This window comes from Gloeophyllum trabeum, assembly GCF_000344685.1.
Source record: "Gloeophyllum trabeum ATCC 11539 unplaced genomic scaffold GLOTRscaffold_00012, whole genome shotgun sequence".
NCBI classification, from domain to species: Eukaryota; Fungi; Basidiomycota; class Agaricomycetes; order Gloeophyllales; family Gloeophyllaceae; genus Gloeophyllum; species Gloeophyllum trabeum.
This window is the reverse complement of record NW_006920421.1, coordinates 772,607-799,525: the sequence shown is the minus strand read 5'-3', so window position 1 is coordinate 799,525 and position 26,919 is coordinate 772,607. Positions and strand designations below refer to the sequence as shown.

General features: G+C 52.2%; 10 protein-coding genes across 10 annotated transcripts; 6 read left to right on the top strand and 4 right to left on the bottom strand.

Moving 5' to 3' along the window:
- Window positions 1–2,397: 2,397 nt before the first annotated feature.
- Window positions 2,398–4,188, bottom strand: GLOTRDRAFT_46606 (uncharacterized protein; the record flags this gene model as incomplete). Its single annotated transcript, XM_007870493.1, has 4 exons — window positions 2,398–3,305; window positions 3,356–3,883; window positions 3,937–4,041; window positions 4,107–4,188. The coding sequence occupies 4 exons, from the start codon at window positions 4,186–4,188 to the stop codon at window positions 2,398–2,400; spliced, it is 1,623 nt and encodes a 540-aa protein (XP_007868684.1).
- Window positions 4,189–5,944: 1,756 nt separating this feature from the next.
- Window positions 5,945–7,498, top strand: GLOTRDRAFT_47083 (WD-40 repeat-containing protein; the record flags this gene model as incomplete). The annotated part of the gene is made up of 7 exons (XM_007870529.1): window positions 5,945–6,171; window positions 6,229–6,457; window positions 6,507–6,612; window positions 6,675–6,848; window positions 6,907–6,989; window positions 7,066–7,184; window positions 7,237–7,498. 7 exons carry the CDS (start codon window positions 5,945–5,947, stop codon window positions 7,496–7,498), a joined length of 1,200 nt encoding a protein of 399 aa, XP_007868720.1.
- Window positions 7,499–7,506: 8 nt separating this feature from the next.
- GLOTRDRAFT_112036 (G-protein alpha subunit) lies at window positions 7,507–9,955 on the bottom strand (the record flags this gene model as incomplete). Its single annotated transcript, XM_007870733.1, has 9 exons — window positions 7,507–8,080; window positions 8,135–8,168; window positions 8,221–8,353; window positions 8,409–8,463; window positions 8,518–8,626; window positions 8,692–8,885; window positions 8,951–9,003; window positions 9,069–9,751; window positions 9,812–9,955. The coding sequence occupies 9 exons, from the start codon at window positions 9,953–9,955 to the stop codon at window positions 8,031–8,033; spliced, it is 1,455 nt and encodes a 484-aa protein (XP_007868924.1). The 3' UTR covers window positions 7,507–8,030.
- Window positions 9,956–10,386: 431 nt separating this feature from the next.
- On the top strand, window positions 10,387–11,312 carry GLOTRDRAFT_131871 (uncharacterized protein; the record flags this gene model as incomplete). Its single annotated transcript, XM_007870936.1, has 6 exons — window positions 10,387–10,500; window positions 10,552–10,587; window positions 10,651–10,689; window positions 10,746–10,907; window positions 10,972–11,184; window positions 11,265–11,312. 6 exons carry the CDS (start codon window positions 10,387–10,389, stop codon window positions 11,310–11,312), a joined length of 612 nt encoding a protein of 203 aa, XP_007869127.1.
- Window positions 11,313–11,721: 409 nt separating this feature from the next.
- Window positions 11,722–12,959, bottom strand: GLOTRDRAFT_46847 (F-actin capping protein, beta subunit; the record flags this gene model as incomplete). Its single annotated transcript, XM_007870516.1, has 7 exons — window positions 11,722–11,838; window positions 11,895–11,996; window positions 12,058–12,108; window positions 12,184–12,305; window positions 12,358–12,440; window positions 12,531–12,644; window positions 12,748–12,959. The coding sequence occupies 7 exons, from the start codon at window positions 12,957–12,959 to the stop codon at window positions 11,722–11,724; spliced, it is 801 nt and encodes a 266-aa protein (XP_007868707.1).
- Window positions 12,960–13,179: 220 nt separating this feature from the next.
- GLOTRDRAFT_79752 (uncharacterized protein) lies at window positions 13,180–14,609 on the top strand. The gene is made up of 8 exons (XM_007870732.1): window positions 13,180–13,315; window positions 13,363–13,476; window positions 13,537–13,675; window positions 13,727–13,753; window positions 13,807–13,900; window positions 13,957–14,077; window positions 14,128–14,268; window positions 14,328–14,609. Exons 1-8 carry the CDS (start codon window positions 13,259–13,261, stop codon window positions 14,448–14,450), a joined length of 816 nt encoding a protein of 271 aa, XP_007868923.1. The 5' UTR covers window positions 13,180–13,258; the 3' UTR covers window positions 14,451–14,609.
- Window positions 14,610–14,634: 25 nt separating this feature from the next.
- GLOTRDRAFT_12750 (uncharacterized protein) lies at window positions 14,635–15,639 on the bottom strand (the record flags this gene model as incomplete). Its single annotated transcript, XM_007870458.1, has 1 exon — window positions 14,635–15,639. A coding segment is annotated over one exon (1,005 nt), but the record flags the coding sequence as incomplete, so codon positions are not given.
- A 3,465-nt stretch (window positions 15,640–19,104) lies between these two features.
- Window positions 19,105–20,061, top strand: GLOTRDRAFT_131867 (uncharacterized protein; the record flags this gene model as incomplete). The annotated part of the gene is made up of 3 exons (XM_007870731.1): window positions 19,105–19,572; window positions 19,630–19,831; window positions 19,883–20,061. The coding sequence occupies 3 exons, from the start codon at window positions 19,105–19,107 to the stop codon at window positions 20,059–20,061; spliced, it is 849 nt and encodes a 282-aa protein (XP_007868922.1).
- Window positions 20,062–21,956: 1,895 nt separating this feature from the next.
- Window positions 21,957–23,756, top strand: GLOTRDRAFT_79748 (FAD/NAD P-binding domain-containing protein; the record flags this gene model as incomplete). Its single annotated transcript, XM_007870730.1, has 6 exons — window positions 21,957–22,186; window positions 22,238–22,502; window positions 22,552–22,830; window positions 22,892–23,450; window positions 23,511–23,583; window positions 23,647–23,756. The coding sequence occupies 4 exons, from the start codon at window positions 21,957–21,959 to the stop codon at window positions 23,357–23,359; spliced, it is 1,242 nt and encodes a 413-aa protein (XP_007868921.1). The 3' UTR covers window positions 23,360–23,450; window positions 23,511–23,583; window positions 23,647–23,756.
- GLOTRDRAFT_122622 (uncharacterized protein) lies at window positions 22,742–26,152 on the top strand (the record flags this gene model as incomplete). Its single annotated transcript, XM_007870729.1, has 10 exons — window positions 22,742–22,830; window positions 22,892–23,450; window positions 23,511–23,583; window positions 23,916–23,940; window positions 23,971–24,055; window positions 24,317–24,451; window positions 24,717–24,935; window positions 25,023–25,245; window positions 25,309–25,714; window positions 25,844–26,152. The coding sequence occupies exons 3-10, from the start codon at window positions 23,555–23,557 to the stop codon at window positions 26,150–26,152; spliced, it is 1,431 nt and encodes a 476-aa protein (XP_007868920.1). The 5' UTR covers window positions 22,742–22,830; window positions 22,892–23,450; window positions 23,511–23,554.
- Window positions 26,153–26,919: the final 767 nt, after the last annotated feature.

The following is a 26,919-nucleotide window of genomic DNA, read 5'->3' as shown; positions in this document are numbered from 1 at the left end:
CAAACCACGGAACCGAGTGTAGGTTCGGGCCCACGGGAGTAGAAAACGCTAAAGGGGACTTGTTTAATTTTTATTTCGCTATGTGAGACTCACCGGAGCTAATTAAATCGATGGCGGAGATAATTTACTCGACGAGTCAGGCCTATTGGCAAAGCTAAGATCGGTTATAATTCGCTAAGTTCGACGCTTTCGAACTTCGAGGGTCGCTGAGATCGTAACGCTAATTCTCTGAGATGGTGAAGTCGAAACTTGTTTTTCTGTATGCTACTTTGTACAATTTATACTACAGGAATGGCTTTGCGACCGTTCGGAGATAAATAACAAATAAACGCCGCTACCCACAGGATTGCTCAGCACTTTCCTCCGCTATACCATACACCATACGACTCTCTTGCGCTCCCACTTGCTCTTTCCAGCCCCTATAGGTCGCCTCGACGCTCCGCCACCTGACCCAAGCGGTCCCATCACTCCGTGCGACATGCCGGTCACGTGTTAATTACCTCCGGCCGTTTGCTGACTGATGCTGACCTTATGGTGACTCGTATGCGTCCGCACCTTCGGTATCTTGACGGAAACGAGGGGGAGTGAGTGCTGGAGGGTGGGCATGAGGACGACACCCCTTGATAGAAGTGTCCGCGGGTCCCGGAGCTAATGCAGCTAGAAGTCGCATTGGTTAAGTCACTCCGGAGCTTCGGTGCGCGGAGATAAATCGTGGAATGGGTCCATGTACGCCTCGAGGATGTTAGGAAGTCCGGAGCTAAATAGAAAAAGTCTTTTAGAGCCCATAGAAGCCTAGAGGCATGCGAGCGCTGTGTTGAATAAGCTCCGGGGTGCTTGTATGATGTGCTGAATCCGCGTTTTCGGGGGTCAGACGATCCTGGGGCTTATCAACGAATATGTCGGATTTGGTATCTCAACCCAAAGCAGCACTATCAAGTGAGAGACATGCTGGGATATGTTTCTGAGACCCTATACTACAGTACTGAACATCATTATGGCCTATCCTTGCCCTACAGCTAGCAGGAATCTGCGAAAATAAGTGTGTAAAGGAATAGCACTGTGTAAAGGACTAGTGATGCTGCAGTCCGGCTTGGTCCGGTTATTGGCCCAAATTTCCGGACCTGGCACCGGACCCAAGGTCCAGTCCGGGTAAATGTCCAGACTGTGAACCTCAAAGAACCCAAAATGGTGTTGGGTCCAGTCAGGTTCGGGTTCGAACCCTTCAAAATCACCATAATTAGGTACAGTTTGGGCATTGTGGCTCCACCTGGACATTTCAGGTTTGGTGGTCCGAGGTTCGAACTGGTTCTCCCAGGTTCGGGAACTGGACTGCGGCATCACTATAAAGGACTGGTTGATGCCTGTATTGGTTCAAGCGAAATGCCGAACGTTCACCATTGACATAAAAAGTAGCAGCCATGTGGCAACACGTGCTGCCTCAGATCTTGACACGATCATAGGAGACCTGTGAACATCCGGGGGGTCTAAGACCCGGAGGTAAGGCCGACACACCCAACTGCCTTATTCGAACACACTATATATATTTGGTGCCATACCTTGATGGTGTAATAGTTGTGGTCATGTGATGCCACCGCTCGTGCTGTCGGACTTCATCCTCTCGCAAAATTTGCCAAGTCCCCTTCCGGCCAAATGTAGTGGCTTGAAGCTGGTACTTGTGGTACAGTTCAGGCCTGGAAGGGATACGTTCAGCGCACAGCGACAGCTTAGTTGGGCATTTGAATGATCTCCTAGTCTGACAACGTGCGCGTCTGTGAACAAACAGACAAGTAAACCCACTTAGCACGTCTAACGAACAAGTGCAAAGATGGGGGTGTATCTACGGGAGCGTTGTACTTAAGGTCCTCGAGCTCGCAAGGTACAGTACAGCAATCTAGATACGTCAAAAGGCTATCACAACGCTATATGAGCTGTCAGAGTGATAAAGAGTTACGATAAGAGAACGAAAGATAAACATAACCCAAAAAGGAAACTATATCGCTAAATTGGGAATCCGTGCAGTTTGCCACAGCCTGAGAAACAGAGCGGTGTCACCTCACTGATTCCCACAGTCGCTCCAACACCATCCGTGCATTCGGGAAGGCAAAATACCTGGAAATGAGCAGAGCACAGATGCTGAGGTTGCTGTTATTTCTGTGTCTGCGGTAGCGGGCTCTGCCGTGCTCGCGCGGCCTTACAGCCTTATTTTATACGCTCTCGAGGAGTATGAAATGTTGAACGGGTGAAGTTTTGGAGCATGTGGATCATGATGTAGTCCAGTTACTGACCCGGTAAACCCGAGATCATAATGCACTTGAATGTCGCCCTCGCATGCACTGACATTTAATCGAAAAGGTTACAATTGTTTCTCACAAGAAACAACTCTTCTATGCATTTCCATCACGATATGTAGAAGGAAAACATGCCATCCTGATAGGGGAAGGGGCCACAGTTATCCTCCTCGTCCCACTCATCTCGTAATCGATCACATTCAGCCTTAACATTCGCATAGTCTTTATGGGAAACTAGGCCGTCTACACCGGCATGCAGCCGCTCGGCGAGCTTTCGTACGGCGTGATTGTAAACGGTCCACCGTAAGGTACCTTCACAGAGGGCATTGAGCTCGTCCGCTGAGAATTCTATCGGGCATGGCTCGCCGGCGAGAGTTGGAATCATGTCCCAGTCATCTCTTATAGACATGAGAGCGTCGAAGAGTCTGAACGTGGACTCCCTATCAGAGCCAAGCACGAGAAGGGGGAGTATATCTAACTCCCACGCCCGTGGCACGGAGATCGCAGTGAAAGCGCGACGCCGGTCATTGTTTGCTATAAGCCACTGATATGCCTTGTATCTGAAAAGTAAGAGGTAATGGCCGAGGAGAGTGTTCTGCTCTTCAAGAGTACGACCGGACATATCTGGCAGCTCCTTGGGTATCTCGATCTCCTCGGGGATGGGCAGTAGGTTCCCTGCATACACGAAGTCCCTGGAAATGACGCTCTGCGAAAAATAGGGACCAACGATGGCGTTCCGCCAGTCAATGATGCCACATATTTTGATATCAGGTTCGGTGGTCACCAGGAGGTTGCGATCATTGATATCCGGGTGCCAGATTGTCGGGCGGCTCAATTCTTCGGGAAACATTTTCAGGAGTACTGGGATGGTCCGCATGTATACCTTGATCAACTTCGTGTACAAGTCCGTAGCAAGGTAAGGCAGTCGACCCATGGCAACGTCGTAAGACTCGGAGTGGTCGAGGCGAGCCAATTCGATTTTGGCAGCTGTCAAGTAATATGAAGATGCGTCAGGCCCTGCGATGTGTCAAGTTAGTTTTTCGTTTTCCGGAGGTCTCGCCACGCACATGGGCCACGATCGACCTTCAGCTGGCGATGGCATCTCCTCCACCACTGTTCATGAACCAGAGGCCCTATTCGGTACTTCTCCGAAGCGGCTTTCAGCTTTTCGTCAAGTGGAACACCCTCCCTGAACAACTGTCGACTCCGTAGGGAAGGCTCCACGTCCTGAGCAAAATAGAGGCTTCCGAACTGAGAAAACGGAGCTTTGTCGAATGCACTTTCCCACTGGAACAGCTGCTGCAGCGCGCCCATAAGTTGATCGCCTGTTTTGAGAGATGGCCAGTGATAGTCGAGCGTAACACCGTCCATCTTCTCGAGCACCATGTATTCAGCGCCGATGTTATTGCCTGTGGCATCCCCAGACCAGGCCAATACACGAGGTGCAGGCAATCCAAGGACCTCCCGTGAAAACTCTGTCGTAGCCACCTCGCTTGCGACTGTGGAGTACCCACAGCCAGCGAGGCCGAAGGGAATGCGTAATACAGCTTCCTTTCCATTACTGCAATGTAACAAGAATACCCTGTTTTGAGCGCCTGGATGATCGTGTCGTTAGAGTGCATGGAGTCGCTAAAGATAAATCGCACACCTTCTCCAATTTTCTGGAAGGTATCGACGCTAGCAGCACCGACCGCCTCACATACAACCGCGGAAGCAGCCTCGATGTTGAAAGGCACGAAGCGAGCTGCGTTCTCTTCATACACCACGGCAAGCTTGGTCAGAGCAAAACTGAAGAAATGGACAAAAGTAAGTCCTCACGTGCAGACTCGTTATATAACCATCTTCCGGCAGTGTAATTAAAGAGTGTGGAATTCTCATCAGTAGCTGTTGAAGTCGCCATGGCACGCTCAGCCATGACCGCGCACGAAACAAGCCGGGGACACGGGGAACGAGGGACTCGACCAGCAAGTAGAGCGGCGAACGACCTCGAAACGCCTACGATGGGGGGCATGGGGGTGATCACAATGCGTGGAGAGAGTTCTTAAGGGTGGAACGCCACCGGAAGTGGTGGCCACGTGGCGAGGATGCGGATTTCGCGCACAATTTGAAGTGCGCCACCGATATTGGATCTGAGATCTTATGGTCAAACTTGAACTCAGGCTCTGGCGACTGGCAGTGGTTCGCGAGGCAAGTACAGTAGTCCGGGTTTCGGGATGCACAGGGTCCAGAGGTGACGGATTGATTATCATTCCCCGTTTCAGTCCTGCTACGATCGTAAAGGGACACATCTTGGATGAAGTCACAGTGTGTAGGCGCCACCTCAGGCTTGCATAATTTACAAGCTGTTGTTGCGAATGCTGGTGACTACGAAGCGGCGGGTTAGACGCTGCTCGGGTATGGGTTGGAACTCGGAGCTCCCGAAACCCTGCGGGCGTGCAGGGGTCATACTGCACATTAGCTACATGTTCGTCTGCGCGACAATCCTGCTCCGGACAGGCGACCAAACCGGCTCAGGCAGGTTCGTCTCCAATCTGTGGCGTCTGGATCTGAACAGCCAGGCGAAGAACGGTTACCTAGCGCCACTTCACTACCTTTCTGGTGAGCATTTCATTTCCTTCTGGAATACATTGCAGTGAAGACGCACTTCTGTTGTCTACAGGAATTCCCTTATTCGCGTAATGTGGCACCCATTCACGCGTCGAGGAGAAGGACTACTAGATTGAAATGAAGCCGTACTCCGAGGCGTCGCATCTACTGTCTCTTCTTTTACTGTACCTCAAGAATTACTCAATATGTCCTTGTGGCGTACGCGCAACGTGCCAGTATAAAACTTGGGGAGAAGTCGGGAGAAAGAGACCATAAAGCGCATAGAAGGGTATCTGAGGGCATGTTCCATCGGTCAAGACCGTTGCTCGAGGGAAAGGTGCCTACTACCATACATGTCATGTTGTTTAACTGCTTACTGTGTATTTGTATTTCTGGGTGTATATACATGATCGTCCTGAGCCAATGATGAAGGTCCGATCTAACCATTCTTTTGTTTGCGCTGGCGTGTCTCCTCGGATTTTCCGTAGGAACAAATGCCTATCAAGCTTGAGCTGATTACCAGACGTAGAGAACGGAACGAGTAGCTTTGAAATCCATAGAGACTGGCGTGCAATGACTTAGCCTCTAATTAGTAAGACAGCTTGAAGTACAGACTCCATAACTCGGACAATGTTCAGACTACTTACGGCGGTCGCCAGGCCATCCCAATCGAACAACGCTTGACCAGGCTGTCAGCCAATCACAGACGAGCATGATACTGGGATTATGTAACATGTGAGCAGATCTATCGGGCACTCGCGCCTCATTAGTTACGCATTAGCTCGTAGCTTCCAAGCTATCAGCTTTGGATTCAGGACTTCACGGAGCCATGGCTTACGAGAGTGTGTGTGTTTTGATCAAAGCGGTATTAGCGATGATATGAATAACTTTCAGCCTGCTGTGGTAGACCGTAAGTAGCGAGCACCGTGACAGTGTCACAGTGGTCTTAAGCGGGACCCCGTTGTCACGTAAGGATGCGATCTACATACCACTTCTCTCGAATTACGATATCTCCAGCAGAGCAGTCCCCTGAATTACAGTTCGTACCGGTGCGTTTGTATACCGCGCAAATGCGCCCCGACAAACAGGTGACACCAAACCCCTCCCATCGCCTCCGGAGTCATGCTTCCCCAGTGCATGTAGCTTGCTTTTCTGAAGATAACAAACGTATATATACGGGGGACGGCTCAGGCTGGGTGATGATTACCAGCACTCGCACACTTCGGGCTTTGGCATCCTGGAAGGCTCATGCGGATAGCCTGCTCGGGATACAAGAGTGGGAGGATTCCATTATCACGTAACATCTGCACTACTCTTACACCTGTACCAGAAGCTAATTTCGGGACCCAGACAGCCACGCACGGGATAATAAACTATATGTCTGGAAGAGTCTTCATGAAGCACGCATGGCCCTGGGAGGGTCGGCAGCCCTTCCGGGTCTGCAGACGCCCAGCCTGCTGTACGCCATGGATGTTAATGCTCTAAACTATTGCCGGTTTTCCCTCTGCCCTCTACCGCCGCCGCGAAGGACAGGCGAGATATCAGCTCTCCTTGCTGTGCCTAACTTGATCGAGTCATCATTGGTGAGTGCACTCGGGGTGAATGTGCTCGGTTTCATGGAGGGAGTCGCAGGCAGACGTATGGACACTGCCGTCCCCACAGAGACTGCACGCTGCGATTGGAAAAACTGAGTGGTTCAGCACCCCTGCCGCAGACGGCCATGGCGGTAGTAAGAGCGGTACGACACACTACTACCTCCGAGACGATTGTCATGTGTTCCTTACTATTGGACTCTCCTAGGTATAATAATGTCTATGCACCTATTTCTGACCGACACTGGAGAACTCCGCATACTCCTTGGCTATGAGAACGGTGCGGTGACGATGTGGCGGTATTCCCGTACAGATAACGAAACGTCCGTCGAGGGCGTCGGGTGGGAGTCCATCTGGAGCCACAAGCTGCATCTCGAATCCGGTGAGTCAGGCTACATCGTGTATGATACGTAATAATTACTGATCCTCCATTCTCACAGTTATGGCGATGGCGGTGACGCCGGATAACTCGGTCGCTTTAACGGTGTCCGCAGATCACATCATAGGACGGTACGATCTTCGGGTCAGTTCTATGTCCGTGCACTGCAACGAATCTTAGCTGATGGTGCATCTCTTTCGTCCATGACCAGGCTGCAGAGACACCGGAGGTGGCCATTCAGAATGCCTGCGTAGCTCACAAGACAAAGAGCATCGGGCACTCCACCATCGCCATCCGAGACGACGGCAGGATCTGCGCAGTCGGCGGGTGGGACGGCAAGTGCGCCCTTTCATTCCTGTATCATAAACCTACAACTAAGTCTTTGCAAAAGGATCCGCTTATACTCGACCAAGACGCTCAAGCCTCTCGGTACCCTCACCCTCCACAAGAACGCATGCCAAGCCCTCGCCTTCGCTCGCTACACCGCCCGCCCCGCAGAGAAGCACGCCACCCCCACCGGCTCCGAAGATGCGCTCGGGGAAGACGACGACATGACCGAGGAAGAGCGGGAAGAGAGAACGCGCTGGCTCGTTAGCGGCGGCCGCGACTGCAGAGTAGCTATATGGCCCTTAATGAGCTTTGCCAAGACGTGAACTCGGTACGGCGATCATGTGTATTATGGTAAAACGACAGGGGCAGGGAAATACATGCAGAAAGAGGAAGTGCAATACATCGATCTATCCATCCATAACAGTAACACTGCGGATCCGAATCACCATTACAAAAGATCATCGAAGACAACAACATGGGGAGAATACCTGAGAATACACAAGCGGGAGCAGAAACGAATACTGGGAGAATAATAGAACAGGAACAGAAGGGCGTTTATGATCACAACAACAGAATGGATGATCCTGGGACGAGACGTACATGCGACTAAGGTAATCCGGGACCTTGCCAGCGATTAAGGCAATAAAAATAGCGTTCCGTGCCGGAGAAGGCCAGTGCGAGAACGAGTATTGCGAATCCGGATGCAACTATTGATTAAATTAAACAAGTGTCCAGGCAGAGAAGCAGATGGGAGTGAGTCCACGCCAGCGCAGCTGACATCGGGCTTGTAGGTCCGTGCGGTTGCATCGTGATCGTAGCTAGCTTGCGTATCGTGGGCGTCGTAGGTCATTCGCCTTACACAAGGGCGGCAGACTTGAGATATCCTCGGAATATCGAGTCACGAACTGCGACAAGACGTCAGAAGCAAGCAAACCACACGAATTGGGGAATGCGCTTACCATTGGCGATGATGCTTTGTGTAGCAAGCGTATCCTATGGAAACCAGTCAGTACTCCATGCAATCGGCGAAGAAACAGCAGCATACTGTAACATTAGTGAGATGGGTGTACAGTACTCGTTTGTTCTCGTTATTCTTCTTGTGCACTTGCAGGAAGTGCGCACGGAAGTAAGACACGACGCTTTCGTACTCGTTTGGTCTGTCACCGAATGAAGTGATACTGCAATTTCATCAGCTCTCCCATGTCGACATTCCATTAGTATCGTAATACGCACTATTTGTTGACCTTCAATCCGGAGGCTAGCTTCGCCTGGAGGACGTCCGTCTTGTCTACGGAATGTGTAAATCACACGCGCATATTCAAATTGAAAGTGTTTCACTCACTCAGGAATAGCACAAGATGAACCTTCTTGAGCAGCTGGTTCGAGCAAATCTGTGTGAAAAGCTGCAACGAATCGTCGATCCTATTCGTCCGCGCGTCTTCCTCCAAATACTGCACAATTCATCGGCTATTCAGCAAAGCCGGCCACCGGATGAGATTGAACACCGAGCACCCACCTGATCAAACGCGCTAATGGGCGCGACAAAGATGATCGCGTTCGCGTCATCGAAGTACGGGATCCATGAATGCCGCTGGCCCCGGGCGCCGCCCACGTCGAAGAGGTGCCAGGTGACAGACTTGCCGTGGAGGTCGACGTCGAAGGTGTGCTCGGCGACTCCCATGGTTTGGATGCGGGCGTGGAGGATGTCGTCTGCATGATCGTGTGAACTAGAGTAAATACGGAGTGAACGGGTAAACCCTGCAGAAAACACTGACCAATAGTGGGAGTATAGCCTGGCTGCGCGATACGCATAATGTCATTGAGGAAGCTAGCGAGTGAATGTAGAAATGAGAACCAGCAGTACTCTGACGACGAGGAAGAGCGGGGACGTACAAATGTGACCATTCTTCCAAGCGAAGTTTCCGCTTGGAGATCATGCGCCGCACGGTGGGATGCTCCCAGAGCTCCTTTATATCGTCCTTGGAGGCGTCGAGCATTCGCGCTACGTCTTCCACCATCTCGTCCTTGATCGCGGCATCGCCTTTGAGCTCGGTGTTTCGGCTGTCAATGCTCGCCCTACCCTGGCGCCGTCCGAGGAGTGTGCGGTTCTGCCAGCCGTTGCGCACGAAGACACCGCCCTTACCGGATCCAGACACCGTCACTCCACCGCTCAGACGGTCGCCGAGACCTGCCTCGGCGAGCACGAGAGGGGACAAGCGCAACCTCAGCGTAGCTATTTGTTTCTGGGATTCCGACGCAGGAGGGGCCGAGTCCGATCGCGGCAGATGGCTCTGGGAGCTCCCCGCGTAGTTGCTCTGGAGGGCATGAGCGCTGCTCGGGGATCCGGTGACAGTATCGGTCCCATCGCCGTGGCCGCTGGTAGCGGACCCGTCGTCCGACGCGTCGTCATACGCCTCGAGGGTGTCGAGGATGCGCCTGATGGAACGTACAACATTGAAGTACACGACAGTACGCCACGATAGGCGCTCGCGCTCGAGAGAAGCGGGGTTGTACATCAGCTGGAACTGCTTCTGCAGCGTGGATTTCCCAGACTCTGCCTGCCCCAGCAGCAGAAGCTGTCGGCAGCGCGGTCGTTAGACTACCGGTACACGTACTGCCACAAACGCAAGACGTACTTTCACATCCTCCTTGTACTTCTTCAGTTTCTCGCGCTCCTGGCGAATCTGCTCGTCAATCTCGTCAGATATGCGCTTCGATTCCTGCTCCTTCTCGAGCCTCGCCCGCCGCTGCGCGTCTGTCTCCGATTCCGGAGGGCGCATGACGAAGGTCAAGGGGTCGGAGTCGGTGCTGTAGACGGAGGGCGGGCGGGTCGTGCGTATCATGGTGGGCTGGAGGAAAGCGGTGGTAACTAGGATGGATAATAAAGGATAATAGGCTACACGGCGATGCGCTGGAGAGCGCTTCTGAGTGGGATGATGGAAGGACAAGTCGGACTGATTTTCTGTCCGAAAGCGCGTCGGCCCCGCAATATAGCAGTCACGTGGGTGGCACCAGGACCCCTGATTTCCCTGCATCGTGAAGCGGGATGTAGTCTGTATTGTAAGACTTGGTCAGCCTATACGCTCTGCATTTGGAGCTTGTCTCTCTGTGACTCTGAGTGGTACAGAGAATATTTACTACTTGAAGTCAGGATCCAAATCCAAAATTTGCCCGTGCTTCACTAGGGGTGATCAGGGTCCTTTCCCCCTTCATGCTGTGCTGTAAGAACCGGATTGCAGTGCTGCTATCGGCTGCCAGTGCAAGGTTCTTGTTCCTGTCTGAACGGCGAGCAGGTACGCTTCGCTGCTGCCAACCACGACAAATGGTATGTTCGGATTATATTCTGTTCGTCTGCTTTTCATGACGCCACGTACAGTCAGTGACTTTGCATACCACTCACGGCGACATCAAGGTGCGTCGGTCCGATATCTTCGACGGCCCCCACTGATTGACCCGCATGGCATGGCTTACTTAGATCGAGGTCTTTTGCGAGGCCGTACCGAAGACCGCGGAGGTATTTCTCCAGCGCGCTATCCAGCTTATCAAGCAATATGAATCACATCTTCTCAGAACTTCCTCGCGCTATGCGCGTCGAACTATTACGACAACTGCCTGTTCCACCGCAACATCAAGGGCTTCATGGTGCAGACAGGCGACCCCAGCGGCACGGGCAAGAACGGGCAGAGCATCTGGGGGAAGCCCTTCCCCGACGAGATACGCTCCACGCTCAAGGTGCGCCTGCCTGCGCAATCATACAGTGCCCGCCACTAACGCTGATCCGGATTGCCCGCATCAGTTCAACGCGCGCGGCATCGTCGCGATGGCCAACTCGGGCCCTGACACGAACAAGTCGCAGTTCTTCATCACGTACGCGAAGCAGCCGCACCTCGACGGTAAATACACCATCTTCGGCAAGGTCATCGACGGCGCGGACTCGACGCTCGACGCCATCGAGCGTGTCCCCGTGAACAATAAGAATCGGCCGCTCACTGAAATCCGCTTGACGCATGTGCGTGTACCTGCCTCTCCTCATATCTTTGCTATGTGGATACGACTCTCCCTGTCAATTTTGCTGATGCGTCGGTGCAGGTTACGATCCACGCTAATCCCATAGCGGACGCGCAGCTACGAGGATGATGGAGCTATGATAGCACTGGACATGTAGATCACATCAACACTAACGCGACGCTAGTACGTTCTTGTAGCATGACCTGACTCCCCATTGGTCTGATATGTTCATATGACGATTACAGCTCTCGCTACACTGGTGATGCAATGATGGATCTACTGATATTTCAATCGCAGAGCCAAGGGGCAGTCCGAGTCGCGATCGCTAAACAATTCGCTCTTGGACGCATATCCCTGCGGCGACATCCAACCCAGGTTAGGGTTTGGGTCATGAATCGATGAGACAGCCTACCAATTGCTTCGACTCCAGGCATCCTGAAAAACTGGCGTACATGAAGCATGTCCGTACCCCATGAGATTGTGCTGCCCAGTAGTTATAATACACTTGCACGACTTCTCCTTTCCATGCACGAATCTATCATCGCTTCATGAAACCCACCAGCTCCTTCTGCAGCTCCCTCTGTCTCCGCTGCCTCTCCAGGCTCTCGATGCTACGCAGGTCGTACACCACATCACGCGTCTTGCCAAAGTACACCTACACAATCGCTCAGCGATCAACTATGATATCCAGAGAAAGGAGCAACAACTCACCTCCTGCAGCAGATTCCTCATTTTAATCTCCATCTCTTCGATCATGCGGCCCATATTCGTGATGTGCGATTCCTGGTTCTGCACCGGGCAATCCTGTTCCGTCTGTGCATACCCCGCCGTCAGCCGTCGGTATTCACACACATCACAGCTTCCCCGCACCCACCTGTCTCGTCATACTCCCGCTCAACGAGATATCCCCGCTCGACTTGATCCCCTCGAGCGGCGCGCCGCTCCCAGGCTTCTTCTCCACGCCCTTCTCCTTCTCCGTGCTCGAGTCGGAATGCGTGACGAGCTCGAGCATGATCGTCGACGTGAGCTTGTAGTGCGCCTGCCGGCCGCGCTCCGCGGCTTCAAAGACGTGTATGGAGTCCCAGGAGCCAGAGGGCTCGGAGGCGGTTGATGGGTTGAGAGCTAAGCGACACAAATGAGCGATAGGACAAGGGGGAGGAGGGGGGGGACGGACATTTCTTGAATAAGACGACGCCGGCGAAACCGCCATCGTCGAGGTCCCATAGGAATACTGAAGAGACGCCGCCTTCGAAGTACCTAGCCCAGCGCAAGTGGGGATTGCCCAGAGTGGGGCATTGGTGTTCAGGATGATGCATGCACGGAGGCAAGCGTGAATATAACCCTCACATTTCTCGGTAGGTATCAAATGCCTCGTTGGCTTTGATCTCGAGTTGGCGTAGTTTTGGCGTAGGCACAGTGCCATCGTCCAGCGGAGGATCATACTCATTCGACCATGGTGACCTATTTGATATACATCAGCCATCCTTAGTCCTGTACCACCACGGACGCGTATATACACCAACGCCCCAGCTGCCGTATTCAATCACGCAAGCCCACTACTCACCTATAGCTCTCCCCATCCCGATTATAATCGCAAGCTAAGTACTCCCTCCCCGTCGCGCGGTCCGTCTTGAGTTTCAGGGGCTGGTCGACGCTGCCCAGGAGGTCGTCCGCGTAGTCTGGGCAGATGTTGACGAGTGCGGAGACGTTCTCCTCGACGCGCGTGGGCGGGAGCCGGCGCATCAGGTCCAGCATCGAGTCGACGAGGTCCGTCATAGTGGGCGATGTAGGTAGATCAGGGTATTACTGGGGGTCGTAAGTAATGAAGGGTGAGATGGGGCAGGCTGTTATTGCAGTCGGTTAATCCTAGTAACCGTGCACACTTGTTGGGAGTGTTCCACGGCGTGAATTGGGTGTTTTGTGGCAAGCTGCCCGAGTGTCACGTGCCATCCGACCTCCATCCGGCAATTGGGACTCAAACTCAGGCTTTCCTTCCACCATCTTAGACCGTCGATGCGGGCAGCACTCGGATAAATAAGGGAGATTGTACAGTTCCGAGAGTGACTCAAGAAATCATGGCGGACAAAGGGAAATCATCCGGCAGGGGGGACAAGCGGAGGAGGTACCGATCGGTACGTCCAATGCCTTTCTCTGGATGCACTATCTATAACAACTACAGGACGGCACACCAATATGGGGCAAGCGAGCCATAGACGGTCCTGGTATCTGGGTTACCTGTGTCAAGGGAAAGGAGAAACAGACCGTCGGGGAGCTGTACGATCTCTTCGAAGCTGTAAGCGCTCCTCGAAATCTAGCTCCTGGACGTTTAATCGGTCTGACCACCCAAAGTCAGCTCGCTGAGGAAATGTGGCCAGCGCAAGCCCATGATGGCAGCGACAATGATGAGATGAACGACAAGGCAGACGATCTGGAAGCGCAGATCGCGAAGGAAATGGCTGCTATGAAGAAGCCTCGGAAGGAACAGATATTCGGTGTGTCACTATCTGCACGGTAAGAAATATCGTGGCTGAAGCTATCCATAGCGAATTGTCAAACGAACACACCGTGCGGTACAACTTCTGGACTGCGATTCCCTCGCGAGATAGTCTGAACCCCTCCATAGTGATCTTCATCTCGTGTAAGCCGCCGGTTGATCCTATCGCTCTTGTCATCAAGTACGTTCAAGATGTAGTGGAAACTGGGATAACGAGAACGAAGTGAGTCAAGAACGCTGTGACTGGCTGAGACCAACCCGTTCATACCCGCCTCACAGGTATACGCAGCGGCTCACCCCAGTGTCGGGATCTTGCGTAGCCAACCTACCTGAGATCTGTGGGCTTTTCAAGAAAGTCATTCTCCCCTTCTTCCTGGACGCAGGGGATAAAAAATATCGTGTAAGCTTCAGTACGTGTGCCCTCGAATAGCCGCCTGAAGGTTGCTACAGTACAAAATTGAGCTGCGAATACGCAACCACCATACAGTGTCCCGCGACCCCCTGCTAGCGGAATTAGCCGCCCTCGTACCAGAGGGACACAAGGTGGATCTGAAGTCACCGGAAGTGTTCATCCTCGTAGAGCTTTTCAAGGTAAATTTGCTCTCCTACATCATGCGCATTTAGTTTAATACAAACCGGCATATTTGCAGAGCGTGTGCGGGATGAGCGTAGTCAAAGACTACTATCGCCTACAAAAGTTCAATGTGATGGAAATAGCAAACACGAAGCAGGAAGGAGCCGATTTTACGGAGGGTGAGGGCCGTGTGTCGTGATTTGGCAGGTACAGGACAGCTTGTTACATATGATGGTAGTAAACCTCGTCCACGATTCCTTGAATCTGACGTCTCTCAGGATGCCCTAAGTCATGACTGGTGCGGAGACCTGCGCAAATCCTGGCTGTCCCTTTGTAGTCGTAAACTGATCGAATACAGCCCTCTCCTCCAGATAGACCCGCTCATAGTCAGAAACATCGGCCTCCAATCCATAGCTTTCGGCCACTTGCTGACACACCTTTGCCCTCGCCATCCCTACCATACACGCAATCAGTCTTCTTGCACCATCCTGATCAGCACCAAGTTCCATCTGGCTCGGATGATCCCTGTTCGTGTTGAGGATGACTCCCTCGACGACGTCAATCATGGCACCTCCTGGCATAGGCCGCCGATACACGTGCACCAGCTGGAAGAACGGTCCGCGCAATACCACCTCTTCCTCCGCGTACGCCGAAAACCGCTGAATCGGCACTGCACACATTGTTGTCACCACACTCGTAGGGTAGTGTTGATGATAGACACGGAGCAGTTCTCGGTCTAGGTTAGCGACGTAGATCCGCCACAAGACCGGATGCATGTGGTCCGTCCCATGGGCGTTTGCCTGCTGGAGGGCGAACTGCACGGCGATCTTTTCATCTAGACTACAGGATACGATTGCCAAGGGAATGGACCAGAATCTCTCCCTGATCGGCATGCGTGCCAGCTCATAGAATGCGTCGAGCTGTTCTGTGGAAAGGCACAGACCTCGATGGACAGTCCCGGTGAACCCGACATCCCTCATCCCCTGCTCGATGATGTAATTGAAGAGCTCGATATTCAAGAGCTCGACGAGAAACACGGCGGACACCAACCGCTCGTTATCGACATCGTGAGTACGTAAGGCTTCATTGACGACCTTGAAGATATGTGAATATCCTCCGGCTGTGGTGTATAATTGCAAAACACCATAGTCTTCAAATGGGTCGCCGTCCCGTTGTCTGTCGGACCACTGCTTGTACCTGGGCAGAGCGTCCAAGATAGGAGACACGGTTTCATGTTCACTGAGCTGCAAGAACAAGTCGCGCAAGCGGGACAGGAAATCCGCATAGAGATGCCAATTTCCCCGAACGTGATGGATAGTTTCGCGAACGTGGCTCATACGCATATCGACCTCTTTTCCATTATAAAACGACCGCAAGGATCCACCGCCGCTTCCGACGGTGAAAAAGCTCGACGTGGAGTCGGTGTCGCCAAAGCGAGCCGAGCGCGCCTGCGGCACAAGTCGCGACCGAGTATTCAATTGCAGAGTGGGGACAGATTTTGGCGTTGCATTGTATGCCTGCCACACTCTTTCGTCGCTGCCCGGCGCAAGTAGTCCGGATATGAAGGCACGACAGATGGATTGTTCCGTCGTCGATCCCGTGTTTGCGTAATTGAGCACGTACCCCGTGCCAGGGATGCTGGACCCGCAATAGACGAGGATGGGTGCTTGATACTGATGGCCACGCATGTAACGGACGATGTTCTCTCCGGCAGAGAATGTGAAGATATCATCGTTGCCCCCGGCGCTTTCCCATCTTGCATTATCGGTAATGATACGCAGACTGGATGTCCTGTCCAAGTCCTGCATCTCTGAAGACAAGCCACGATCAGAACTGATACGTCATATCAGCTAATATACTTACCCAGGTGCTGTTCAAGCCATTCCTTGAGGGCGGCAGTTGATGTAAATTGATGGACTTGGATATGGTGACGGCGAGCGAATGCTACTTCAGCTCTATTGTTCCCTGGGTTATCATCAACCCAGAGCAGGCATTTGTATGCATCACTGCTAGAACAGAGTGATACTGCAGTATCGATTAGGTCGCAGTCCGGCCCGAGCGAGACATCTCATACCTTCGCCCCGACTGCGGATACGCTGTATGACATCTGTAAAGGAGCCTTCACCTACAAGTCTATCCAAGATAGTTGGTGTTACCACATTGATTCCAAATTCGTCGAGGCGTAGCCAAAGGGTATCGAAATCGTTTTCCGAGAGATGGAAGAGCGGATCCAGAGCCACCCTGAACCGTGCTCGTGCAGCATATGCATCCTTCAGTTCGTGTCCACTTCAGAGATACCAGTGCGTACACAGTCAAACGTACCTCATTGCCGAAGGAATTAGACCAGAACTGCCGTACACTTGGGTTCCCGACGGTATCCAATAAGCTGACACCATCGTGAGGTGTAGGAGATGCATAGCTCTGGGTCAGGAGTACAGTCTGCAATAACTGGATGCGCTGCATTAGAAGGTCATTATCGCGTTTCAGCTTGCCCATAACCTGCGACGGAAAGAAGAACGCGTGAATTGTTGTTGCGGAGAGCTGTCCCCCTTTTAACGCCATCAAGTGTTCTTGTATAGAGCAAAGGTTCTCCCCGATATCAAGCAGGCACAGGACGACACCTGAAGGGAGACTCCTTCGTGTAGAGAGAGGATAGATGATCTCTTGAACGAGTCGGGCATTATCGCGAACTGTTTGAATAGTCTCATCAGCCTGCTGAGAGCCATCGAGCCAGGTGAAAATGGAAACTGCCGCAGAACAAGCAGAGGATAGGATGGAGAAGGGATCCATAATCTCCGTTCGGTAAGGATGATAGATAGCAGGTTATAACACGCACCGAATCGTTGACAGGGGTCTCATGAAAGCTCAGAAAGATCGTCCAAAGCTAGAATAAGCTTAGGTTACGTATACCAATCTGCGCTAGTTGGTTAGATTTAGAACAAGTGTACGTGGATGAACCGTTACGAGACGAAGTCTCCATTCACAACATGCTCGGATGCTCATATTCACGGAGAGGGCACGGATATGATCATGAGGACTGGGGTGCGGCAGAAACGGACGAAAACACCACCTGATGTTCAAGCAAATGGACTCGTTGACTTTTCCCGTTCAAAATAGAACAAGCGTAACTTTCCGGTGGCTATTCGTCTTGAGGTCTTTGTGCCCGGGCCCATCTAACCCGCACTGAATCAGGGCAAGCTGACGGTAGACGTTATGTATTCAAGCAATACTACTTAACCACGATCTCTGATTGGTGTCGCATCCCAGAAGAGTTGCCGCGCGTCCGGATTGCGTCCGGACGCCTAGTTTAGACCGTCTGTGTTATCCCTCATACACATGCACTGGCAGAAGCGTCTGCGACGGCAGATGAGGCAGTGAATTCAGCTGCAGAAGTCCTTTGATTCGCCTAATGTGCATGTCAGTGGTTCTCTGGAAGAGGACAAACTTTCAAGACCTGCCTGCAATTCATGATCAGGCCCCGACAAGGAGTAGCTCCCACCCTCCGACGACGACCAGCCCGAGATCCGCTTGATTTAAGGAGCTAAGGAGGTGGTCGAGGTACGCATTTGCCCAACATGAGGCTGGCTAGTTACCCTTCGACTCTGTAGCTCGTGATAAGATCGCGTCGCGACAAGCCTACTGCAAGTTCAGCTAGTCGCTGAGACTTACTCCGGCCACTGGAGCTGGCCCCTGTTGCCTACGTTTGATCCAAAGAGTTGTGTACGACGAACGTGTGTTCCGCCGATGTCTCCCGCAGTCAATCCATTTACTTTGACGCTCGAATACCCACTCAGATCAGAAGATTCGGTTTCAGACTGTGAGAAGTTTTCTCTGGCTACTGGAGCAAACGTGCACTCCGGTCTCCCTAGGACGACGGCTCGGGTGCTGTTGCAGTCTGTCATGCATACGGCTCCGAGTGCACGGCGAATGTCATCGATTGCGATGACTCTCGGGGTGATTTATATGCTTTCAAACATGAGGACACTCCCACGGAGCTGGTGCATGACCTTTGCCTCTCGGAAATTATATCTCTTAACCCCATCCGGCCTACCGAAGATGCATATGCCCAGCTTCATCAAGAGTTGTCTGTCTGGTCTGCAGTGCTGCTCCTTATCCAACTGTGGACATCGATCTCCGGGCTGGCCTCTGGTGCTCCTGATCCGCCACGCTATCACGGTAGGATCGTGGCAAGTAATCGAGCGTTCAGCGTGGCAGATACAATATACGATCCGGGGAGTCCTTCAGCGGTATAGCTTTGGAAGTTGAAGGGAAGGCGTCTTTCCCTCGACTGCCACGCTAAATGCGCTATGGAGTTGGTTGGGCGCTCACGCAGTCAGCCTTCCTCTTGTCCATTCCCAGAAGTTCATTTGCGCTTCTTCGACTGCATTGTCGAAGATTACAGATATTTGGTTTCATACTTTCCGTGAGCTCCTTCTGCGCAGACTCGAGCTTCATCGACTCAGCATGCATCGAAGGTCTTTGCGCCACACTGGCCTCCCCTTCCATCAATTGTGCGGTGCTTAGCCGTGGACCGCGATACAGGGTGCGTGGTTGTACCGCTTGCCTCGGGTCTCCCTGTTCTGCAGAGCTAGGCCTTGAGCAAGAATAGACACCGGAAAGTTGCGCATTCAATTGAACGGGCGTCGATGGACACAGCTCTTGTCGTGATGATATCACACGATAATGGACGCCCAGTGCTACTAGTAATAGACTTCAAACTGATCAATCAGCCCAGAATAACCTAAGCTTATTCCAGCCATGGGCGATCTTTCCATCCCTCTGCCTGGAGACTACCGTCGATGATTCAGTGCGTCTTATAACCTGTCATCTATCCTGTTCACCATAAGGCGATTATGGACCCCTTCTCTATCCTCTCCTCTGTGTTTTCTGCGACAGTCTCCGTCCTCACCTGGCTCGATAACTTGGAGCAGGCGAATGCCACTATCCAAGACCTTCACAGGAATATTCTACTCATTCACAATATCATTCACCCTCTCAATGGACGCCCAAGTCTCCCTCCAAGCGTCGTTATGTGCCTTCTTGCTATAGGAGAGGACCTCTGCTCTATACAAGAACACCTGATGGTGCTGAAGAGCGGAAAGGTGTCCCAGACGACGATACTCGCGTTTTTATTTCCGTCAAATGTTACGAGCAAATTAAAGAGTGATAATGACCTTCTAATGCAGCGCATCCAGTTATTGCAGACTGCGGTCCTGACCCAGCCGTATACATCTCCTACTCCTCAGGAAGGTATCGGCTTGTTGGATTCTGTCGGGAATTCCAGTGTACGGCAGTTCTGGTCTGATATCTTCCGCAACGAGGTACGATTATATTAGGTATTCACTGAAAGTTATGTCTAAAGCGGCCACATACTGAAGGATGCATACGTTACACGAGAGCAATTCAGGGTTGGACTGGATACATTGTCTCATCTCTCAGAAGAAGACTTCGACACCCTCTGGTTACGCCTCGACGAATTCGGGATGGGAGTGGTGACACCGATGACCTTGGATGCATTTGTCGGTGACCGTTCCAAGTCCTTGAAAGATACTGTACGGGGAATACAAAGTTATCCCATAGGTACGGGATATCACGATCGTATGCCGCACTGTACCCTAATTCATACCGCAGCGCGACTTGGTTCTAGTAATGATGGATGCAAAGTCCTGCTCTGGGTTGATGATAATCCAGGCAACAACGAAGGCGAAGTGACCTTCGCCCTTAAATGCAATATCCAAGTATATCAGTTCACATCAACTGCTGCCGTCAAGGATTGGCTCGAGCAACACCCCGGTAAAGGTGCCTCATAATATGAAGATCAGCTCTGACACTGTTATGCTTAGAGATGCATTATTTGGACCGAACATCCTGTCTGCGTATCATTAGCGACAATGCAAGATGGGAAAGCCGCGGAGGTAACGACCGCGGACATGATATGTTCACCTTCTCCGCCGGGGAGAATCTCATTCGTTACCTGCGAGGCCGTCAGTACCAGGCACCCATTCTCGTTTACTGCGGATCCAGCATTCCCGGAACGAGATATGTGCTCAATTACGCAAACGTGGGATCGACAACGGAACAATCCATCTGTCACGCCTTCATCTCCGGGTTACTCGCCCCGGATGGCGACGACAGAGTGTGGCAGACCTACGATGCGCGACCAGTGTTCGTCCCCACTCTGCAGACAGCACGCGTACCGCAGATACGCTGGGCTGGCGTACGTGCCAGTGGTAGATCCCAGTGAAATCCTACAAGACTCTGTACTATGTAGTAAGATCATATGTTTCCTGTATACCATTTGTATTGACAACTGGTATGAAAGCACAGACAATGCCTTGATGATTTTCAGAACCTTGTCGAATTTCTTGATATCAGGTCCGAGCCTGAGAGGAAGTTGAACATTTTGTTCTATGCATAGTCTGCATAGCTACGCGTACTTGTTGAAAACGCGATTTACACTGGAAGCAGCTGGACGAATCACGATCGCCAGCCATTGATGTGGCTGTACGTACCACGTGTTCGTCCTCAGGCTCTTCTGGTAACGGCCACAAACTTGAGGCAACGACGCTGGGATTTTCAGACCTTAGGACGGAAACAAAAGCCTGCAATCCAACCGGGATGCACTTTGAATTCGAGTTACTTACTGCATCGACCCAGAGGAAGACTATATTGGAGGGGCGATGCTACAGCTTTGACAAAAACACAAAAATGACAGAGAAAGGTAAAATGTCTGGCAGGGGCACAAACAGAGGGACTGTCCAGTACGTCCAATGCCTTTCTCAAGATACATTATATGTAACGATCATAGGGTGGCAGCCAATATGGGCAGGGGAGCTAGAACTGGCTCAGGCTTACGGGCCTCGAGAAGCACGCCATATTGTCGAAACATGTAGTAAGCGCACCTTCGGATATCCAATACGGCGCGCCCAATTGGTATTATACCACTTGAAAGTACGCTTGCTGAGGAAATGGCCGGTGAAGCCCAAGATGGCCGCAGCAATGACGAGAGGGATGTTCCTCCGCCGGTTGACGCTGTCGCACTTGTTATCAAATATTTCAAGATATGGTGAAAACAGGCATAATGATGACGGAGAGGATGTTTCTTTGGTTCGTCTGTGAGTACTCGCCAATCCGTGACCAGTACTCTTTTAGGAATCTTCAGAGATGTGGCGATCGCAGTATCCGGCGAGTCTACCGTGTGTAAAGACCTTATCTGCTTGCTTCATCACCTAATTGCAGATGCCATTTGAGAGGTGCGTAGCTCCAGCGCACGGTGAGTGGCCAATGCAGATGCAGTACCTTGTTCCAATGTTCTTACAGTAGGGTAGGGAGGAATAACCACTTCGCCCCGTATAGCTCTCCACTGAGGCGAAGTCGAACATCGTCCAGCCCTTACACATTTGTGTTCGTCGGCTTGCCCGCTGCAAGCGTTCAACGACGGATATCTGACATAATTACCATTATGCAGGGGAGGACAATGATAAGTAAGCAAGTTCTTCGCCTATGTCTCTGCAGGTTTGATTAACAGTGCCATTTTTACATCGCGGGTCTGGGCGACGAGGGACTGCTTTTATCTCAAGGACGTCTCATCGCACGCCATACACGTGACCTCTGACGCGTAGCGGCCGATAAGGCATTTATACCGTCTACCCCAGTTATCGCGAGGCAAGAAGCATTCTTCGAAGATCCTTCAAACTTCATTAGGATGACGATCGACCTGCCCGCTCGACCTTTGAAAGTAGCCATCATCGGAGGCGGCCCCGGTGGTCTCTCGACTGCAATCGCATTGTCCAGGATACCAAATGTCGACGTGACTCTGTACGAGCAGGCCACCGTTCTTAGAGAGGTCGGAGCAGGTATCAGCATCGGTCAAAATACCTGGAACGTCCTGGAGCTCCTCGGTGTCGCGGACACGCTGACCAGTGGCCATGTCACGTCAACTGTCCTCAACCTGTGTGAGCTCTCTTTTCCGGGCCTCGGGCCTAGCGAACTGATTCAAATTTCCAGAAATGGCAAGACAGGAGAGGAACTGCACCGTTTCGAGCGAAAGGAGCTCAAGAAACGTCCGAACCTTCGTACCCAGCGCACCAAGCTACAATCAGCGCTTCTGAGTCACGTCCAGCCTGGAGTCATACAACTCGGGAAGAAACTCATACACCTCATGGACAACGAGGACCATGTGGAGTTGCATTTCAAGGACGGAACTGTGACAACGGCCGACCTCGTCGTTGGGGCGGACGGCATCCGCTCTGTGCGCCTTCTCATATGTGCATCGCAGGACATGTACTGATATTTCTTAGGTCGTAAGAGATACTGCTTGGCATGGCTACGAAATCAAGTTTACCGGTACGACCATCTGGCGCGCTCTACTTCCATGGGACGACGTGAAAGACCTCGACCCTCGCTTCGACACAACAGCGTGGTGGCATCTCCCTACCAGTCACGTGTATCTCTCGCCCGTCGGCGAGGGTCTCGGTGAGATCGCAGCGAGGCAGTGGCAGGATCCCGCCATTCACAGCGCCAGCAAAGTCAGCTGGGGCGTTCCCGTGTCGAAAGAACACGTCGAGTCTCACTTTACGGTAGGCTACTTTGGAAAGATCCAACGGGATTCACTTTGGCCTCCTTCTGATGGTGCGACAGGACTATCTGCCGGCTATACGGGAAGTGCTTAGGAAAGTACAGGAAGGGGACTGGCGAGAATTTGCTGCGTTCGCAGGCCCCGAACTCTCTCGACTCACCGCATGGAATAATAAGGTCGTTCTGGTCGGAGATTCGTCACACGCACTCTCTGGGGCGTTCGGCTCAGGCGCCGGATTTGCCATGGAGGACGGCTGGATCCTGGCGCAGGCCCTCTCCTATCACCGGAACGACCTCAACAAGGCATTGCCACTATTTGACGCTATTCGGGTGCCATATTATACGCGTATGTACAAGCATATCCAGGCGGAAGCAGCCGCACGGGAAAATAAGCTGCGCGAGCTTGGAGACGTCTCTGAGGAAGACCGCGTCAAAATCAAAGTAATCAAAGACGGCGGAATTGATATGAGCTGGATCTACGAGAACAATATTGGGGAAGTGTGGCAGGCACGGGTTGAGAGTCGTACATAAGAGAAGGGTATTCAGGATAGAGGATCGTGGTCGGCAGGTGCGCCTATGGGCAGTGCCGACGTAAAGGCTGGAATCAGTTTGGCCAACTCTGGTGAGCAGAACATTAGCTAAAGAGCCTTATAACACCAACAGACATCTCGGGCGTTACCAGATTTGTTACTTTGCTGAGGCTGGTCACTGTGTCCTAGCTCTCGCATGGCACGGTCTTTAGGTCCTGGGATCTTGTGAGTGCCTTGTCTGGTTTCCGTTGACTATAGTTCATCACTACTTCTCTACCTTCCGTAAAGGTTAGCATCTTTTACCTTCCTGGGATGCCTTTTACCCGATTATGTAGTCGTGGTAGAGCCCGAGTCTATATTTTAAGATCTAACAGGATGTGGCCTTGTTAGAACGTGGGCTTGCGTTTATGCAGGTTCGTGGCTAGGTGGGTGTGGCAGACGTGAAAGTACCGTGCCCTCGGAGCCTATACGATCCTGTGATAAGCTTTTCCATCAAGCCGCCCCAGTATCAGTCGTTGCATGAGTCGTGGAGCTCGCTCTCGTGCAATCATAAATAGCGCGTGCGAGGTCAAAGACATTAAAGTGTGTGTTACGGCCTACCTACTCCCATAGCATAACGTGATATGTTGCAAGGCTACCGGCGTCTACCGGAGCCGTTCAAATTCAATGTATTGGACGTCCTGCTACGTGAGACCAGGTGAGACTTGTGGTTGAGTGTATATGTCGTGATCAATTGATCATGATAGATGATCAACATGTACTATCAGTACTTGATGCACTCTTGCTTTGGATTTTCGTTCGAGTTTCAGGTGATCTCCCTATAACTAGCGGCCCTCGAAATAACTCCCTCCGCGTCGTGTCAAGATGAAGCGATCCGTTTCGCATATATTGCTCATTCACCCAGACGCACAGCGGTCTGCTAGCGCGTTGAACTTGATGTATTTACGATCATCTGCAGGCACGTTCCTTGGAGTTTTCGAAGATGTCGGCCCTGGTCAGGACTCTGTATGGTCTACTCTACCCACTCTCAACGACGTAATTATAGGCCGGTCTACGGACTGCTCACGGATCATTACTACCAGAGATTCTCGAAGTCCGCCTGATGGGCTAGTGAGGATTTCAGTTCACCTTCCCTGTCAGACGAGACGCACATCTCGAACGAGGCCGCCATGGCAATGCTACCGACATACAGTGGGAGTAAAAGACAGAGTGGATAGCTGTCCAAAGACACCATAAATTTGAGTCGTACACGGCAATATCCTGCGCGTTCCTCATCTTTCCAGTTTGACATATGTGCCCTCACTTTGCCAGCAGATTCGTCCTACTGGCGCTGACAGTCTTGCGCTGCTTACCTGCAGTACTTTGCGCGACCAATCGGACTGTGGATGACCAGTGGGGAGACCAAGTTACAGGCTCCATGCCCATCTACGCCCCTGCAGATAACTGGCAGCAGGGCGCAAACTGCTCGACATGTTATTCTCGACCCAACGCGAGCGCCGCCCATGACGGGTCATGGCACGACACCTCCTATATTCCCGGCGGACCTGCGCCGATGGCCGTCAGCTATCAGTTCAACGGTATGCCGTTTGTTTATTTGGAACGTTCGGTCCATCGGATTGAAGGATGTGACGCAGGAACGGCTGTATATGCATACTGCATTATAGACAACCACTCGAATTACACCACTCTCACAAACCTTACCTTCAGCCTGGACAACCGGACGGTTGGGTCATACACGCACACCCCTAACCCGCTTGCACCCATTTTCGAATACGGCGTCCCCGTCTACGCGAACGCCTCGATTCCCAACGGAGAACACACCTTCGAATTGGAAGCTACCGCGGGCCACGACGGATCGGTCATTCTATTTGACTACCTGCAGTATACGTGAGTATCAGATCCATTCTCTCGACGCTAGGGAGGGCGTAGTACAGACATTGCGCGAGGCAGGTACGAGGAACCGAGTGACCCGCGCAGCACATCTGGGTCTGGCGGCCGAAACACCGGTGCCATCGCCGGGGGTGTCGTGGGCGGGCTCGCCGTCCTGGGCCTTGTGATCGCAGCAGCCGGCGTCCTCCTGGTGCAGCGGAGCCGCAGGCACGCGGCGACGCCGTTCCTCTCGGGCGAAGGGCAGGGAACGACGTCTGCCTCCGCGGCCGAGCACACGTCGCCGAGCATGGTCCCGCCCCTCGGCAGGAAGATGCGCAACGTGGATCAACCAGCGGCGCCTCGTGACGTACTCACCCGGCAGGTCCATGCCGCGCTCCCTACGTCTCCGGCGTGGTCGCATCGTATAGACGCGTTGCAGCAACAGGTGGAGAGACTCACGCAGGAGCAAAGGGTCTTGGCGTATGAGGTGCGCGACACTGTCGTGCCCCCGCCGGTGTATGAAGGATAGCCGAGGAACAAGAACGCTGTCCGTGGTCTGTGTATATGTGCTCTGGTTTGATGTCTCCTTGGCCACGAATTCGAGTGCCGGGGCTAGCAGATTGGTGACAAGGGTTTAGCGGTTGCAAAGCAGGGTGCCGTCGAGGTGCAGGGTTTTAGCGAGCCGCAGCGCTCAGGCAGCGGGGATACGACTAATGTTCGGCTGGCGATTCTCTTATATTATGATGACGGGGATATTTCGCGAACGTACAGTAAGACGATGGGGTCTGCGAGGCGAGTCGACAGTTTCTCGACTGCGATTATGACACTTCTTCTGCATCACAGTTCTCGTGATCCTCGCGAGGGAGTCAGAGCGTCTCGGATCGACCTCGACACACCGAGTGATGGCGGCCGCTTCTGTGCCTAAGGGGAAACCAATGGCCTTTTCAGCTGACAAAAAATCCACGAGACTTTCAGGAAAATCACCCTGGAGCTTGGGTAGCAGAGAAGTTACCAAAACCAGTAGAAAGTCTAAGACATCCATGGAGCATGGACGACATTTGTGGACTCAGACTGCATGTTGTCTGCCAGATGTCTGCTGTCTCTGTCACCGAGACTCTGTTAGGAAGCGATATCCTAACTAGTCGTCTTGAGATAACTGGGCCACGTGCCAACAGTTATGTCGTCACTACCTCAGTAAGCGTACTGAAAGGTAGGTCTGGCCGGGCCAATGCCAACGGTCAAGTCAAGAGTCCAGGTAATCGCTGTATTCAACAGGAGGTTGAACTAAGGAATACATGGGTTTTCCTACAGTATATATAGTAACTGGTATAGGGGTTAATACCCAAAGAAGAGAACAATAAGAAAGGACGCGTAAGCCATCCTGTGAGAACGTAACTCAGAGAAATGAGAAATACAAGGGCGCCCATTGGTAGAAGGTGAGTCAAGGAAGATAACGTGTGAGAAGAAGATAGCGTCCATGGGAAGGTCTACTCGGAGAAAGGTACTGTCCAATAGCAATGCTCGGAATGGAAATGGAATGAGATAAGCATGGGAAAATCATAACATTACCCCCTTCCTATGGTCGAAGTTTACCCAAACTTCCTAGTTATGACCGGTTACTGAACCGTCCAGGTCCACAAGAGTGCCATCATCGTAGTCTTGTTCTTCGGTGGCTTCTTGGATAGCATTGTC